The 20,222-nt window shown below is 29.2% G+C and overlaps 1 protein-coding gene across 1 annotated transcript in view; it reads right to left on the reverse strand.

The window, feature by feature from the left end:
* Positions 1-12,027, reverse strand: part of Tat (Tyrosine aminotransferase) — a 20,124-nt gene extending 8,097 nt beyond the window's left edge. The window contains exons 1-4 of the mRNA XM_018512860.1: positions 11,203-12,027; positions 4,016-4,120; positions 3,570-3,637; positions 2,160-2,318 (exon numbers count right to left, since the gene is read on the reverse strand). Of these exons, the coding sequence (XP_018368362.1) occupies positions 2,160-2,318; positions 3,570-3,637; positions 4,016-4,120; positions 11,203-11,344 (474 nt within the window). The 5' untranslated portion in view covers positions 11,345-12,027. The remainder of the gene's footprint in view (positions 1-2,159; positions 2,319-3,569; positions 3,638-4,015; positions 4,121-11,202) is intronic.
* Between the last annotated feature and the right edge of the window lie 8,195 nt (positions 12,028-20,222).

Here is a 20,222-nt window from a genome sequence, read left to right on the forward strand (position 1 = left end):
AATAAAATAACTGATTTTTCAGGCGAGGTAGTGCGATCTAGGAGCCGGTGCGATATCGGCAACCTTACCCTATTATTTATAGATTAGATACATTTATATACTTGTTTTTTTTTTTACTAAATTTTATAATTATGTTTGCTCTTTAATTTTGCCTAATATAATAATACAATTTTTTTCATTGTATATATTTTTAAAATTATTTTCCAACTTAGATATAAATTTATTAAACAGATTGTTTACAAACTTATTTGTTATAATTAAAATGTTACTTGACAGTTGAAGGCATTACAATTATGCTGAAATAATTTTCCATCTGTACGTCAACATTTTTCCGCAAAATTAGATCGCAAAAGTAAAACAATTTATAATGCTAAAATAATTTTCAATATATTTTCGAAACTTTTAAATACAATAGAATAAGTTTAAAGAAACATTTTTAATAAAGATAAAGAAAGGCAGAGAAAAATATTTGCATCAAAAATGATAAAGTGCATACAGCAGTAAAAGCAGACATTGACATGGATTTTATAAAATTTATTGTTTATAAATAAATACACTGTATTTACGTGATTGGTATGCAGGTATTTGACGTATGAGTACATAAGCAATGTGTCAGGATTTACAAATTCCTTGTACATTTCGTTTCATACACAATTAAAGCTATGTGGTTATAATTACTTTTTGAACATAAAATAGTTTGCAACGTCACGCAAAGAGAGTGAGACGTTAAAATTCGCCAAGCAAAGCTGAAAAGAGACGAAACTGCCTCATTAGCACTTTGGTTTGAAGATCTCCAAGTAAAAGCACTGATTTATCGTGTAAATAGCAATGGGTGATTTAAATATGATTTCGTGTTGTTTAAAATCATTATGCAATGACGACTTTAATTGGTTTAAATTAAATACTTTACACAAATAAAAAATAACTCTTTGTAAAATTTAAAATCAATGTAATTACACGAATTAAATTACAAAATTAGTTAATTTGAGAATTAAACATGTTTGGAAAAAAATTGTCTTTTGCATGAAAAATTTTGTTAATTATAGAAATAAAAATTTTTAAGCTTTAAAAATATGAAAATTATGAATATAAATTTGTTTTTTCTACACTGAGTGTGTAAAAATATTCCTACGCTGTTCCACAATTTAACGAAATTGTAAACGTTTGCGACAAAGTATTATTTTTAATTAATTTATTAATAATGTTTAAAAAAATTGTTGTTTCCTTTTCAAATTTATTGCATAAAAATTATAAAATGCACAAAATGTTTGTAAATTGATGTTATATCACTGTTTTACATTAAAGTCGTATAATGTCCTTGCATAGCTGCAAATTTTGAAATAGAGATAATAATATTTTTTATATATAAAAGAATATATAATTAATGCTGTGCTAAAAGATTTCATCTTCAGTGCACACTAAATAAACGGAATATTATGTGCCCTCATTGTTTTTCGTATAAATAAATGCATTCGCACTCTAGGTGGTTAATAAATTTAAAAATATTAACGAAATGGTATATTTTTGCATATAAAGTTGCATATTAAGCCCGACTGTACTACTTGAAGTGCGTTTTGTAATAACGCGTAACTTAAGAAATATAGCAGACGCTGTTATGCACGTTTCTTATTAATGACGATGCAACACGGTAGCGCATATATTACTACCTCTCTTTTACAAGCGCGATTATTACAGAGTAGTCACTATGCTGCAATATTGATCAATATTTTACACGTTATCATGATAATATGAAACTGATATCTATTATTGCGCTATTCGTTGACAAACGCGTGATATTAAGTAAATAAATTAAAAAATATTAACTGATTTCAAATATTAATACTGATAGATAGAACACGTGTGCAAAACAATATAATATTTTGAAAGAAAGTCCTCACGTTTAAAAACTCAAACTTTTTTATTTCTGTAAAAAAAAAGAAATTTTCTAGTCATTTGTTCTCGACATACTTTTTTCGAATTAATTGTTTCTCGAATTAAATGTGTGCTCGAAAAAAAAGAAATTCGTAAGAAAAGTCTTATCTTTATTTGCATAACCTTCGAGTAATCGCGAGAATAATTACTAAAATTTTAATTTGCGCACATTTGACAGAAAGTGTAAATATATCACTCTGATTTCTTTTTTCGATAAGAATACTCACACATAAATTGTACGTTTTGACCGTAATACCGAGGCCCTCTGCCAGCGTTCGATAGATAGAAAAACCAGGGCGTGGAATTAGGATGTTTTGGCCTTCTCGAGCTAAAACCGTAATACACAAGTCGAGTGCGCAAGAACATCCACTGCACAGGATTACGTCCTGCAAATATTATAGAAATACAAAATATTTTATTTTCGCATGTTTTACTTTTGTTCGCGTTATATTAAATGTAGAATGGAAACGAAAAGTAATATTTTTAAAGTAATAAATTTTTATATTTTTACAGGCTTCCTTCATATATTTTAAAATGGGTTTACTCGATATGATAAAAATATTCCAGCATTTCGATATTGAAATGTAAAAAATACATCTGTATGATTAATCAAATAAAAATTGATAAATTATTTGTTACAAGAATTCGCCTACAGGTAAATAAACTGAATATGATATTTACACGTTGAACGTAATTGCATATGGAGATATGGAAGAATATGTATGATTAAAAATGTTTTTTAAGGAAAAGAAGTAAAATAATATTTTCCTACAGTAAATATTTTAATTTTTCTACTGTTATCCAATGAAGGTTTTACAATAAAATTAATATTTATAATTTAATATGTTTAAATAATTTAATACATCATTTGTAAAAAATTGGAGATTTGTTTATTTGTTAACGACATTAGCTATTAAGTATATAATAGCATTTTACTACTCTATACTTCTTTTTCTATCTGCAATTTCATGGCGTAAAAATTCGCGACATCAAGTTAATTAACTATCTTCAGGATTGTATGACTATACTACTCGGAATATGAAATCGACCACGTCATCCCCTTATAAAACCCATTTTGCCTTCCTTTCTTGTGGCGGAAGAAGAAATTTACGATTGTTATTAATATTAAATAAAAACACAATAAAATAATGGAAGTCAGATAAACATTGCTTACCTGACTTCATTGCTTTATCCAACGTTTTCTGTCGATACATCTATATTATTATACTAATGTTATACGAATTGGTTGAAGATGATTTGAAGTAAACCGAAACGTCCTAATAAGTCTATATTGGAAATCATTGTTTTTAATATACCTATTATATATGAACATTTTAGGATTGTTATATAAACTGCGCACCAACTCCCGCGCTGTGTAAAGCTCTCATTGTCCGTACATTATTTTATTGCGTTTTAATCTCGAGAGCCCGATTAGTTACTTTTTAATATTAAATAACTTGGGCAAAATTTGACTTCTCGCCATTCTTATTGAATAAGTAATAACAATATTGATGTTGAATAAATAAAATACGGTTTAAACACGTGATAAGAAATTTCAGTGTCACACTGAATCCAAATTTGTTCGCGATAGACATGTTGGACCTACGACATTTGATGTAAGCATGTGATCATCCTACCTTGGAATTGACTTTCACAAATTCGTTCGAGCTATATTCAGCTACGGCTTCTCGCGCCATTTCATGACCTGTAAAATAAATAAAAATTTATTTTTCATGTTGCCGAATAAATATAAATAATATAATTATTATTATTGCTCAAATCATGCAATGAAAATACCTGTTTATTAATAATTTAATAATTTATCATACAAGATAGACATGTCGCATCACCTAATGAATAAAGCGGTAATTATTTTCAATATTATTTAAATTAATAATTTATAATCGTTTAGAAAATTGTATAATAGCACATATATACATGAAATTTATGTCAAAATTAAAATTTTTTTGTTATTTCTATCGTATTCAAAAAATTTCCCGTAAACTCTAAACAAAATTATTTAGAATTTAGAAGACCTTTGTAGAAAACGATATAACTAATTAAAGACCTTATTAAAAATTACCTATGCTGGGTGCATATCCATTGTATAATTGCGAAGCGACGCTGTCTTGAACAGCCTCGATCACTTCCTTTGGTGGTATTAAATTGCCGAAAGTTGTAGGATCGCCTTAAAACAGAACGTGTAATAAAATTTCAAAGGTCGAAGTAATCTTAAAAAAAGTCCACTATATTTATTTTTTGTTTATCCTGCAACAGTAGATGCGTAAGCCCCTACAAATATGACGCAAATCTGGTTTTTCATCAAACATTCACCACTGTATTGTTTCGCGTAAACACCTAATTACATGTATATACCATGTTGTTATAATTGATTACTGGATTCAACTTGGATAACCGTAGGAAAACACCAGTTTACAGACGTGCTGTCAAAGCGCAACGAAACACTCACCGTGCAGCTTGCATTCAGAATATAATTGAAATTAATTAATTGTTTCCCGGAGGCTATCCGTCGTAGTCAATCCTTGTTGCGACATTTCTGTTGCGAGGCAACAACGCGATGGCGAAATAAAATCCGAGTTCTGCGAATGCCACGAAATTCATGTAATTACAACTTCGCCATTGTTAATTTGGAAGTATTGTATTTCGATGGCGTTGAAGTTAATACTTTCCAATTATATTTTACATTCCTATTATAGCAAATGTCAATAAGTGAACGTACGAACATTTAAATCGTTGAGTTGTAAATTATTAATTACGCGAATTGAATAACGTATGTAGGTACAACTCTTACTCAAAATTTTTTATTAATTAATTATATTATTTTTCATCATTAATTCATGCGGATATATTACTTCAAACTATATGAGAAAGTGCGTATAGATTTTTGTTCAACATAATTTTGTACAGTTGTAGGGAAAAGCAATTAAAAAGGAAACAAAATGATTTAATCAGATCTATATCAGATATTTTTAGGAATAGATACATTTTTAAATGTTTTTATTAATTTTATTAATATATTTTTTACTATAACTTTTATATATTATTTTTTTTGCATTTTTAACTTTATAATATATTTCAAACTTCAGTGTAAATAAAAATTTATATACGCGTTTTATTGTATTATATACATCTCTTTTGGATAATGAAATTTTTTTTAGTAAGTCAAATTTTTTTATTTTACATAGCCTTTTTCATATAATTAATAATTTGTTAACAATTCAAAGAGTTTAGTACCACTAATTAATATTATGAAACTCAAAACCTGTTTTAAGATATTTTTAGAAATCAAACACTGAAACTTTATCGAGATACGAGATATGTACCTATAGCGTATCCCAAAATTTGCGTACATGTAATGCCAGTGCGATTTTGTGTGCTAAAAGAAACAACTTTTTTCCGTGACAAAGTTGTGTCCGAGCAGTAGTTTTAAAACGAAAACAGTTTAAAGCTAACGAATGAACGCTCTAAAGTTACGCATGAATATATCAGAAGTGGCACTAATTTTGGGATATTTTGTTACATACATGCACTATATTTAGTATGCTGTATCTTAATATGAAAAATTTTTTTCAAAAGATTTTCATTTCTATCAAAATTTTTTTAGAATTTTCGGATATTTTTATTTTAAAAAATTCAAGATATTTTTATACCGATATCTTATTATTGTATTATACTCCTTATTTTTCCATCTACAGAAACAAAAAGGAATACTATACTATATGAAAATTTTTATGTCACTGTCATTCTATTTTCGATGCTGTAATCTTCTTCGAATTGCATATGTATAGAACAAAAGAAAGCTCTTGAAAATGTGTACAGCCGCTGGCACATCCGGTCGGGATTTGTGTATCGAAATATATTTAGATTAGCGTGCTCGTATGTCAGTTCTATTCTATTCCACTATAAAATTTGTTGAGGACGTTTTTCCGATATATTCTGACACATCCGCATTCTGTGCTACTCGTGTTCTGCAAATGTTAAGGGGACTCACGCGTCACTACCATCGCCTTTTAACTTTTCATCGCTTTTTAAAACTCCTCTGGATAGTTAAAATCGCGTATCCCAGCAGAGGAGAGGTTTAAGAAACTTTCTGAAAAATTAAGGAAGTTAAAAATACTAAAAAGAACAAAAATGTGGGATTAATTCTCGCAGACAAACATTCTCGGTGCTTTAGTTTAACGTGTGTATTCAGTCAGACGGCGTCACAGCCTTTTTCATCCCTGCTGTCAGTTTCCGCAAACAAAGTTTCTGATTAAAGAGAACATATCGTTCTCTTATTTTTCAAAAGTGATATAACTCCAAAAATTGAATTTCTTAGAGAAAGGGAAAATTATTGTTCAATTTGACAGAAAATTATCGCAAACTTATCAAATAATATCATCAAAAAGAATATATTTTTTGAGACGCCTCCAGACGAATGTATACATCAACACACATTCGTTGCACACATCAAATATTGGCCTGCAATTAATATGCATAATTATGTATGTCATGTATATGATATTTGTTAATATTGATATACGTTAATTGGTTATATCATCTGGAGGCGTCTTGACACGATCAAAAATGTCACTTTTGTCATTTTTGCAATCTTTAAAAAAATCTTTTGGAACTGCGATGATATTGACGATTTTTAATAAAATTAAATTGGAAATTAAATTTACTTTTGATGACTGACAGGATAATATTTATTTAATTCGTGATAATAATTGATAAGAAGAATTACGTTTTTCGAGTTGTGTCAACTTTAAAATGAGAGCGATATTTTTACTTATTTAATTTAATATGCTTTCTTCAGATTTTATTAAATATTATACCGTTAAACAATATTTTTTTCTGAAAAGCGCGACTTAAAATCAAAATTTCGACAATATGTGAAATTTTTATTTGTGTGAAAACTACCGAAGCTAACATTTTTTAAAACTGTTATTAGTTACTTTCATGAAATTTAATATGAAAAAAATACGTAACCGAATATAAACGAAAAATGTTATGTTTAATGTTTGTTGTTAGAATTATTTATTGAATTAATCTTTAGCATTTTAAAAGCATTATTTTTTTTATTGAATTTTTTTCTTTAAAGATAAGTGGCGTAGAAATTTGATCGGGCCAAGCATATTGCGATTGTTTCACTGCCTCGAAAACTGTTATCCGGTAAACCTTTGAAAAAGTTATTCCCTCTAGAAATACACAGAAAGTCGGCAAACGAAATATTTTCTATCCTGCATCGCGTATATGCGTACCACTATTTTTTAAAATAAACTGCATGGTAAGTTTTATTATTTCTGAATGAAAGAGATGAAAGGAAGCAAGTTAACCCGCATTTTTTAATTGAATTATTCAGAAATTAACACGATGAAATGTATAATAAATATTAATACGAATGTAGAAATTTATGCCCTAAATTTAAGAATTCTATATTTCAGAGTATAAGCGACAAATATAACTATTGAAATAGGTTGTACTTATATAATCGATATGAGCGAACAGTAAAGATAAAATAATGTCTGAATGTAAGTTTATTTTTTTATGTATTATGATCTATAAAATAATTTATAATATAATAATTTGATTGAGCCATCCTCGGATAATACAAAATTCACAACCTTAAAATTCATTTCCATCGTCATTGAAAAATCGTGATGAAAGTTTTCCAATTTATATAGCGATGTTGATGAATGCCTCACGGAGACCATGAATTACTTGCAAGCGATTTACTGATCGATTGTTGGAATTTCATGATATTCTAATTAAAAAAACATATTTGTTAACCAATAAATAAAAATAAAAAATTATATTAAAATCTGAATAAAATAAAAATCTTTTAAAATATTATCTACTTTTAAAATCTGTAAAAAGTAAGCAAAAACGTCATCTCAATAAAAACACTCACCAACGTAACCGCAGTTATCATTTCTTAAGAAGAAATACTTCGTCAAATTCATCATAAAATCGTGTAAAATATAAGAAGTAGTATATCAATCAGATAGTAATAATATACAATATAATACACAGTCACTATATTAAAACTTGATAATCCGTACAGATCGAATCCTTGCAGACTTCGTAATGCAAAAATTAGAGAGAATGTCTTTGTTATCTTACAATAATCAGTTTCTTTTTTATTGTCGTTATGTTGACGATCTAGTTGCTGCTGTTCCTTCCTCTGAAATCAATTCGTTTTTCAAAAGTTTTAATTCGTTTCACTCACGTCTATAATTCACGTTAAAAGTAGGCTCTGACTCATTAAATTTCCTTGATGTTACGATCATGGTCAAGGAAAAACATTTAATCTCCAATTGGTATCAAAAACCGACTTTTTTGGGGATTTTAAAATTATTTTTCAAATCATCCTAACTCTCAAAAGAAGGGTATAATTTTTAGTTTGGTAGACAGAGCTTTATTATTATCTGACTCTGAATTCTATCAAAAGAATCTTACATTGATTATATTAATATACTAGATAATTAATACTTAATATACTTATATTAATATAATAGAGAACGATTATCCCATCAAATTCATTTTTGACACAATCAATGTTAGAATCAGAAGCATTCAGCGTGGAGGAGCGGTAGCACATGATTGCACGAACAATAATGATGAAACAAGGGATACATCATGGTTTACTGTGCCCATTTTTGTACCATCGATAACAGAGAAATTTAAAAAAATTTAATAGAAAGGATATTAAAGTTTCACATATTTTTGATAGCTCTAATAAATTGAGTAAGTTCATCAAGATATAAAAGGATTTTCGTTCAAATTGGTCAAAGAACAATGTAGTATACAAGATTATGTGCACGGATTGTGATGTCGGACAAACAGGTAGACAACTTAAAACAAGAATTACAGAACACCGTAATCATATTCGTTGTAATACATCTACTCGTACTGTAATCACCGAATATAGACTGCAGACACATGATTTTGATTGAAATAACATATAGATACTAGATGAAGAGCTATGTTATAATAAACGCTTAATTTCTGATATCTTAAATATTAAAAAGCAAAAAAATATTCTTAATCTCCAAACAGACACGGAGGACCTTCACAAAGCGTGTACATCGATTATAAATAAAATTGGACATTGTTCTTATCCAGTCGTTTTGTCAATCTATTAATTGCCTCTCAGTCAACCTTATCGTTAACATATCTTTCAAAAAAATTCTTTCTCTAAGATTCTATCTGTACAAATTATCAAGTTTTATTATAATGACTGTGTATTACATTGTATTATTACTATCTGACTGGTATACTACCTCTTATATTTTACACGATTTTATGATGAATTTGACGAAGTATTTCTTCTTAAGAAATGATAACTGCGATTACGTTTATGAGTGTTTTATTGAGATGATATTTTTGCTTGGTTTTTACAGAATTTAATAGTAGATAACATTTTAAAAGATTTTTATTTCATTCTGCAGATATTAATTTAATTTTTTATTTTTATTTATTGGTTAACAAATATGTTTTTTAAATTAGAATATCATGAAATTCCGAACAATCGGTCAGTAAATCGCTTGCAAGTAATTCATGGTCTCAGTGAGGCATTCATTAATATCGCTATATAAATTAGTAAACTTTTATCACGATTTTTCTATCGATGGAAATGAATTTTAAGGTTGTGAATTTTGTATTATCTAAGGGTGGCTCAATCCAAGAAACATGTAATGTAATGTGTTTTACAATATGTTATTTATAGAATTTTTTTTATACATTTAATATATCATATTATAGTTCTTACATTTATACTTAATTACGTTGACTCTTATGTGCCCTATACATTTTTGTATTAAACAATAAATATATTAATAATTATACAAATATGCTACATAAATATACTAATAATTCATTTAGACATATATAAAAGTTTACTGCAAACGCGTATGAAAATACATTAAATATAAATAAATAGGTTATTAATTACTGACATTTATTTATGAAACTTAGTAAAATAATTATATCTTGTAAACTTTTTTTAAAATGATGCGTAATTTGTATCAAGTTTATAGTTTGATTGTAGATCCAGCAATATAGCAATGAATTCTTATGATAAAAAGTTACGATACACATCAAATATTACGTAATTAACTCTTGTTTAAAGGAGAAAAATTTCGGGACGGGGGGATATCAATTCTAAATATTTATAAAAGATACTACGAAAATTTGATACGATAATAATAGACAAGCATATAACAGTAAAAATGAATTTATGAAATTCCAAAGATAACGCAGAAAAATTCTATGGATATTTGAATTTCATGCGTTTTTAAAAAAACGAATAGGTCGCATTGAACGCAGTTCGGTATTTCCAACCTAGTTCCTGTGGGTCTCTAGAGTTGCTCAAAATGCGCTTTTTCATATTCTAGCATATTTCCCTCGCATGTGATATATTTGACCTTCCATTTTTCACCAATCCGTCAAACTTTTTTCACATCAAGCTCCGGAGATCATGCATATTGAGGATCTAACCGTACTGACGGGGAACAGCGAAAGTTTGCAATTTGTATGCGTTTACCCACGTTTACCGACAAAGTCGGTATTCAAAGCCTTTGTAGGTGACCCCCTATTTGCGTAACGTTTTTCACAAAGTGCCGCAAATAAAACGAATAAAACTAATAATTTTGTATTTTTCATCCTTACGCATTCAATCTTTTATACTTTAATCTTCAATATATTTAAGCTATTTAATTATCGCATCCATTCTCATACATCAGTGACACTAAACGCGAATTATAATTTTGCTTGAACGCGTCACGCTTTCATTAAAAAAAAAACCCCGTGACGTATAATCCTCCCTTTTATTTTAAAGAAAAATTATCATCCTTACTTCGTGTGAAAAAAGAAAAACAACTGTTTATACCATGGCTACGTTCGGGAAGCGAACTATCAGCGCTATTTGTATCGTGCTATCCTTGTTTCACGTCTAGTGGACGATAAAGATAGAATGACATAAATAGCGCTAAATAGCGTCTCCTCGAATGCAGCCCATATCATGATAGACTATTTTGTATCTTTCTATCTTTAACCTTTTGTACACAGCGCAAAAGAGTGGCAATCCCAAGAATCCCAAAGAATCAATGATGAATTTTAAATATTATAATAAAAGTAAAGTATCGCTAGGAAAATTCTTAAATATCAATTTAAGATCAGAAAGATTCTTCTTATACAGAGCAAGTGCTTTTATAATTAGACTCATAATAAAATAATTCCTATATAAAACACGTGGAATAAACTCACCAATAGACAACGCGATCATCTTCTTGTTAGGATTGGGCTCGACGACGATATTCTCTACGATCGATCTTATGGGATTATACGTTTTCCGAGCGATATCGGAGGCGCAAACCTCCCAATGTTTACGGAAGCTGGGCGCCAACATCTTGTCGCTCGCAAAGAAGTGCCTCTCGGAAACTTTATCTATTGATATTGCCGGTAAATAATCAGTGGATGTGTGTCTGGTAAATAATCAGCACGTGTGTCACCAAGGGAACGTGAATGTCTCAACTCGCAGGTATTTGACGTTTACGATCAACAGTTCTGGCACAACTGATACACTATCGATACGATCGACGATTCTCGTTTAGCTGGTTCTCTGTCACTGAGTCTCGATTGAAACAGCGCACTAATAAACGAAATGCTCGGCGGAGGCTGGAGGACAAACGAACCGGTCGGATTGGTCTGTTCGGCACCACACCTTCTTTTAACTAAATGAATTCCCTACTTATACGTAGGGAACGAAGTTGCTCCGAGCAACTTCGACGTAGTTGTCATCTATACAGAAACAGAGTGCTTCTCCGTTTCTCCTTCACTAACCTCTACTAGTCTCCGTTGCACCTCCGGAGTTTAGAATGTAGAACCTTATCTTCACCAGCTCTATTTTGTTGCGTCTCTCTAATGTTTATGCAATTATACCTGGTAACTGTTTACTCCAAGTTACAGTCATGGAGATTATTCGAGTGTTGTTTCGGTACGACGATTATGACAACGACGACATCGCGAACGTGCGTTTGCTCGTTAATTGAGTCTAACGGTGTATTCCTCTCGCTTATCTAGTACGCTTGGTAAATTTAAGGGATGAATAGATAAATACATAAATGATAACTGTCTACAAAAACTTTGATAAAAACATGGTCGATCGAAAAAGCGTATATAGATGCATAAAAACAAAATTCATCATTTTTCGATGTGTTAGTCTTCTAATTTTTTTTGCAAATGTATCATATTATAAGCTTCTATTTTTTGACTATAAGGAAAAAATAAATTGAAATAATTATTAGATTTATGTATGTGGATATAATCATTTTAAATTTCTTAGGTAGTGTCCCGCGCTAAATGTACGCGTAGTGCAAAACCGCATATATGTATTTACATATATGCGAGCCGATTACTTACGAAATAATTGGAAACACGGCTGGATCGATCGAGTTCTTATTAGGCTTAATCGAACGATAGTTTGGGTTTGAATTACATAATAAAAGTGTGTTTCTATTCTTCCTATACGTGTCCTATACGAACGGAGATATGTAAAGTCCGAAATGGAAATTTCCATCAAAAGATATGGTAGTATCTCACGCGATGTACACGCGTATCGAGAGACTGTCCCGTGTATTTATACATAAGCCGACCAGTTGCGAGTACCCGAGATTATCGGATCTCAGAAACCACGATTAGGCCGATCGAATTCTTATCAGGCTTAATCGATGGTTTATATTTGATTTATATAGCAAAGGGATTTTTATTTTTCTTCTACGTGTGTCCTATATGTAAAGATATCACGATGTAAAACTCGAATCTGTAAATTTATTATTAAGAAACATTATCGTCCTCGTCGACTTTCTGTACGGTTGTTTTAGCATCACTAGATGACTCAGACTGTATAACATTTCGTAAAATAAACTTGAGAGCGAGGGAGCAAAAGAAATGGAGCGACTTTAATCGACTGTAATATTTCTGTTTCAATCTAAGCGATAATATTGTTTTTGTGTCATACAAGCCAAGCGCCAAAAATATTTAACATAAAAAATTTAGTGCTGCAATCTTAACTCTACATTAATTGCCTTTGCTCAGCAAACGAAGTTTGCTAGTACTCACGTATGAACGTTGCAGTGTTTGTATATGTGTTACTATTTAGTGCACCGTTACCGCATAATTTTTTTTCAGATCATGTGATTCCAATTTTCAGATAAGAAAATTATTGAAAAAAAAAGAGAAACCTGCAATAAAATAAATAACAATAATAACAATAATAAGATGTTGGGAAAATCGAAGATAAAAATGAATTAATTCTTTACATCCTAAATCTTTCTATTATTTTATCTGTATGTATTAGTCATATTTTTTTTATTTGTCTATAATAAATAAAAATACAATGACATTTTTTAATACAAATATTTCTTTATTATATAAAAATTTAATATTACGGAGTACTTTTTGGTACTTAACTATTGATCTTACCATTTCAAAAAATAAAATTATTAAAATATTTCTTTAATTTCTTTTTGATAGCCTTTGTTTATTCAAAGCGTAGTAGTATATTCAAAATTATGGTATAAGTTACATGAAAATATTTGTTATATTACGTTGAACTTCTTCTATTTTATTATAAACAAATTGATATAAGTCACTTCAAGCTATTTTTATGCTAGATTTAATGTGATAATAATAATTATGTATATTTTTGAGAATCAATGAAATTAACTGACCCAATAGTGTTTGCGAATGCCGTTATTGGACAATGTAAATTCAAATGAAATCGTAACAGTACAAATACATATATGGATTAAATAAAGCTTCAATATTATATTAAAGCGAACACGGAACGTTTGCTCCGATATTGATTGGAAATTTTGCATAAAGACGAGTGATAGTTCTTGTTAACACATATTGGCGATATTATCATATATCTCGTGACAAATGTAAAAAATAATTAATATGAGAGAAATTGACGAACAGATTTTGAGTAAAAAAAACATTTAACATCTATATGTTGGCGCAATATATAAGTAACAAAAAATAATAAAGTATATTAAAAGAGAGCAAAGGCAAATATAAGAGTCGTGCATGTTAAAGTGTTAATGTATTAAGTAAAAATGTCACAAAACTACATTAAAAACATTTGCTATAAAAAGTTTAATACATACGTTTCAACTCACTTCTGAGTCATCCTTGGTGCACTTCGGAGTTAATCAGCTATGCCGATAAATAAATAATAATGAATGAGTAGCTATAATCCTGCGTCCAATAATAGTAATTGAAAGGATCTCAAATTAAATCAAATTTTGCCGAGAACGTCACCAGTAGTTGCACGACTGGGTAGAAAATCTAATTCTGAAATGAGCGAAATAACTGCAAATTTGCTGGAGGGGTATAAAACGTGTAATATAATTTCAAATTAATTAATATTTACGTTTTTACATATTTCGAAAGATATTTTTTCTTAAAAACTCATATTTTAAAATTACTTTTACATAGCAGACAACGGAAACATCAAATTTCCTAAAAATAAGACAATAATGTTATTAAAGAATTTTATTAAATAAATCATATAGGGACATACTCTCTTATCGCACGTAACAACAGCAAATTTTTTAATGTCACTTAACACAAAACATTTTCCTCGCATATTTTATTTTCATATTTGCTAGTTTTTACGTGTTAGTCGCACATTACTTTCTTATTATATTAATAAGCTGTTTATGGAATTAAAAATCAAGGACATCTTTATTAAAATAAATACAGAAAAATCGCAATGTATATAAAAAAAAATGAAAGTACTCTTTTGTCTACGTTCTTTTCGTATCTGCTCGAATAGATCTAACGAAAGATAAAATTAACTGGAAATTTATCGAGTTAAAGTGCGATGGAAACTTTTTAGGAAGGCTTTCTTCCTTTCAAAATGAATCTCAGAAGGAATGCTGCGACGCCGGTTTCGTGATGTCAAACTTTGTCGAGCTGTCGGGACTGGGCTAAGATGGAATTTCACGTTTCGTGGCTCTATTTTACAAGATGCGGCATCTGTATCGAACCAAGGCTTCTCTCGTTGGAAGCTCGACTTGCTTGCTATGCTAAACACATTGGCCTCAGCAGGATTCCTTTACAACGAACGTCTCTCCTAGCTGCGCTCTTTGAGATTCCCTCGTAAACTTTCTTGCTACGACATCAATCGATACTGAGATATATCGGAATTTTCTTCGAGACGAGAATCTTGAGTAGAAAGTAACGTGATAGCAATAATATTTCTCAAACGTAACACAAAATATTACCGTATTTGAAAAGGAGATTGTACGAAATATAAAAACATATAAAATGTAACAGCTGCACCAGATATCGCTTATGACTATAAAGATAAGAATTGTATTGAATCTATTAGCATTGGGTTTGAATTGAAATTCAAACATTGATTGCAACCAGCGATATAAATTGACATTTCTGGGATGCAATTTCACGGCTCTATTAAATAGATTATAGTCCAATAAAACTTTGAGATTATAAATACAAATAATAAAAGGAGCATAATTTAAATTTAAGATTATAGTTCAATAAAACTCTGGATAAATTTTGTACAGTCCTTGAGCGCTCAATTATTGTTTTGACAAATAATCGTATTAGCCACGATCGAATCACAATTTTACAACATTATAATATAAGCTACATGTAAAAGATAATTTATAAAAGATTAATTAAAAATTTTTTGAATATTTATAATATTTTTGGTAATCCATAATTAACACTGGAACATTCGATGATTTTGTAAATAAACAAAATAGCAAAATAAATTTTTGGAATCATAAAAAAACATTTTAATGTATATTCTTGAATTTTTAAATAGACTATCGTGTACGTCATTTCTCATTAAAAATCCATATTCCGGTTCATCACGCCATTGGATGATTAATTTCTTTAATGGCGTATTTAAATACATGATGTCATCGATTGTGAAATATAAATTTCTGATCGCTTTGTATCTTTCGTAAAAAGAAATTATTTGAATATTCATTATTTTAATTCTTTAGAAGTGACTCTTCTTTGGAGGCTCGTCTCGGGTTGCTATGCTGACCGACTCCGAAAAAACTTCTTGACAGCGCTTCCGACAAGAATATCTTCCTTATCATATCGTTGCCAGATAAACTGGCACAATAGTTCTTGTCGGTAAAATTATTTGCCATATCTGTGATTTAAAATGACCGCGTATATCCCCGCTGCACAATAAATCTTGCATCATAACTGTAGCATTATTTTGACGCTCTGCAGACATCGCTTTTATATATTTTTATGTATAATGTTATGATTATATTTTATTTTTAAAAGTTATTTTTACAAATTTAATTTTGTATTTTTACTCCTATAACTGATTTTACTCTTTTATCAAAAAACTTTTATATTAAAATGCATATATTCGTTATAACTACTTTTGCAGAAAAATCTCTTCGTTATTAAAAGTATACTAATGATTAATGAATGATCATAGAAAAATCTCATGGTCATTGAAAATAAAGTGAGTATAATAAAGATTAATGAATAGGATAATTTATTTTTAATTATTTTTTTCTTGTAAGTATAACTTTATTTTACTATTTTTCTCGATAACAACCAAAGAATTTAGTAAAACATACTTTTATATTTTGAACTTTCTTCTTGGATGAACTTCTGACTGGATATCTATTTCGATTAGTAAAATTTAACGCAGTAATAAGAATGTAAAATTAGGTTAGAGCGATAATTTTTATTATTTATTATATGTATGTTCGATGACTTCGTTAAGGGGTTATAAAAATGTTATTATTTATTATCACTGAGGAAAACTTTATGAGCCGAAACGTTTGAATTTTATGATATTGTACTTATGTAATTAAAACGAATTTCATCTCATGAGTTAACTGTAATTGCTTGTTCACCCCAAAAAAATATTCTACCATTTAACGGTTCCATGTTAATGTCAGAAGATTTTCCATTTATATACGACCTCAATAGGATACTCTAAAAAAAAGTAAAAGAATTTCGTATAACCATAAAGTACTGGATTTAGGATTGCAATCCTCTCAATACTAGAATGTCTGACATGTACTGACATGCACGCGTACTACGGTAGCACGTAAATGACAAACTCCTTCTAACAAATAAGCGTGCCGCTAGTATTTTGTATATCCTCTTTTTTCAAAAGGCTATTCGAGTTATTATAGTAAAATTTTCTATAGAAGAATTTATTTTTGATCGTAGCTCATGTATCTCATTTTTGTAGAAGAATACGTGTTATAAATACACACACCTGATTTAATATAAGATTTTTTGCTTATAGGATATGCTGAGAGGAATTCTTTATCGCAGATCGACTTTTTTTGTATTAAAAAAGCCTTGAAATCAATTATAATTGCATTATATAATGGCGTTGCATTTACACGAGCCTATTTTTTATATTTTATATATACTATTTTTGTTTTTATGAACTCTTATTAAAATGCACAAAGATGTCTAATCTTGTCGTCATTAAAAATAAAGTATAATAATGATTAATAAATGATCATAAAAATATCTCTTCGTTATTGGAAATAAAATATAATAATGATTAATGAATGATCAGGTTGTCAATGAAAAATAGATGTTGGCTTGCATTGTTGCACTTACTGTAACTCTGGCCATAGCAATTTTTTATAAATAGAGGAACATGTTTTGTTACAATTTTTCAATATAAACTAATTTTTCAAAGAAAATAGTAGTAGTAGTAGTAGTAGTAGTAGTGAAAAAAGAAATAGAACTATAAACAGTCCATTATCGTGACCTCGATTTATCAAATTTTTCTGTCACTCCCCACTTGTTTTCGAGGTTCAGCATGTATTTAACCCTGTGCTTATGAGACTGCTGACCCTATTATTTTCTAAATCTTATTCAAAGAAAATAACAAATATGAGAAGTACATGTACGGAAATTGATATCAATTTATGTAGTTACCAAAAAATAAGGTAATAACGATTCAACCTCAATGAAACTCATACTTTCTCTGTTGTGCCAACCTTCGGTTGGCTGCAGTATAAAAATTACACGCGAAATTATTTGTACTATCAATTTTCTTAACATTAGAGATTTCCGATCTCAACATCCCCTTAACATGTCTTTTTAAAGATTGGATAATACGAAAGATGAACATACAACAATAGAAAAGCGTACGACAAAGGCTATATGTTTCAAAAAATAAATTCGCGTATTGTAACTCTGTAATGCTCTTTGCGTGCCGTATATCGTATTCTGCACTCAAAATATCTTCCGTAGGTCGATTTGATATATGCATGGGGAAATGATGCAGTATCTCGACGGAAACTCGCAGAAGAGTGCAAACTCTGCGTACATTACAGGTGGAGCATTGTGTTCCGTTTCGATTCAATCCTCGTGCCATTCAACAAGACGTTCGTTCACACCCTGATCGAATGTGGCGTTACATATACGAGTGAAAGGCTGTTTGCATGTAAGAAAGGAAAACGTATGCTAATGAATCAATTGGCGATATCAGTCACAACAAAGTAAATAATACGCAGTTGTATATCTTGTATTCACGTTTGCACCTTGATTCGAGAAATCGATATGTTAGCCTTCAAGTAAACAAATCGACAACAGCCTGTGAATATTAATAAATTCCTAACAAATGTGGAAATCATTTATTTTTCCAATAATGTGAAGAAAAATATATACAAAATGCATTCATAAATTATATCTTATTGTGAAAATATAGAATGTACCTCTGATATTGATATAATTGGATGAAATATCGATTTCTTTTCCCTTATTCCTATTTCTTACATTAACGACTTTAAGGTAATTCTGAAGAAATTTGATCTTAAGTAATGTTATTTCTGTTACTTGTATTTCTCACATTAGCTGAGCAGAAAGTTAATTTCACGTTATTATTTTGAGAAAATCCAGGGATTTTAGAGATAGAAATGCCGTATATTGAATTTTACAACTGATACAGATTCCAATAATTACATTATCAAGACTTATATTGTTACCAAATCGAAAAATATATTCTCAAGAATGAAAAGAATATTTTACAAATTGCGTGTGAAGCAAAAAGGAAATTAATCCTCCGTCTGTAATCATATTTTTACTCTCTCCATCTGCGTCTTTTTGTTCAAGTTTTTTACTATTCTGAGCTTTCAAAAAATATGGAATAATTTAAGATTACTTTTCAACATCTCTATTACATTACCAAATAGTTTTTTAACTCAAATATTTAAGAAACTTTTATTTAATCTGCCCTCCTTTATTTCGAAGAAATTTAAGAATAAAATTGTGCTTTTGTATCAAAAAAGATTCGTAAGTTAAATATTATTTAATATATAAATTAAATAATACGTTTTAAATATAATTTACTGTTTTATTTTATTTTTAAAGTTTTAAATTCTTAAAATATTTTATTTTTGAAATAATTTTTATCGGATTAATGAAGAATTAAATGGTTTTTGACTGACATTGATCTTGATCAATTTCTTATAGAATTCCGCAAGTGTTTTAACTTTCTTGACACGAAGACAGCCCTTTGAAACTTTAAAGTGCCCGCGACGTTAGTGCGCTAGCAATTTCCCTTCTGGAAAAACAGATTATCATAACGAGACGTTTGAACATACGCGTGAAATCGCCGCGAAAAATCGCGCGGATGACAGTTTACTTGCGTGCTGTACGAGTAAACAAATGGCCTTGCATGTAACGTTGATAAAACACGCATAACTTGTTTCAAAGCAAGATTAACAGCTTCAAAATTCTTTGATGAATCTAGAATAAATTTTACCGAAAATTTAATAAACTTAAAAATTAATATCTTTATCAAGTTTACTTTTGGAATATGTGAAAAATTAAATTTATGCTTATATTCGGGAAACTTGATAAACAAATTTAACATTAACTATTAATTCTATTTATTTAATATAATCTTAATTAAATATAAATTTTTGCTAACAGGAATTTAACTCAAATTTAAAAATTTATAACGAATTTTGTTTTCTTTAGATCTTTTTATATTCATACACGGAAAAAACGATTTTGCTAAAATATCTAAAAATTTAACTAGATATATTTAAATGTGAAAATAATTTTATTGGGTCATCTAATTATGTCAAACGGTTAAACGTTGATGATAATGCTACAAAACATTTTTAATATTCTAGCAATCAGTTTAAGTGGCGTCCTACATATTATTTTTAAATCTAGCTAAATTTTTAGATATTTCTATAAAACCGTTTTTTTTTCTTATACATATATTTCGTACTTCT

This window comes from Trachymyrmex cornetzi, unplaced genomic scaffold, assembly GCF_001594075.2.
Source record: "Trachymyrmex cornetzi isolate Tcor2-1 unplaced genomic scaffold, Tcor1.1 scaffold44, whole genome shotgun sequence".
Classification (NCBI taxonomy): Eukaryota; Metazoa; Arthropoda; class Insecta; order Hymenoptera; family Formicidae; genus Trachymyrmex; species Trachymyrmex cornetzi.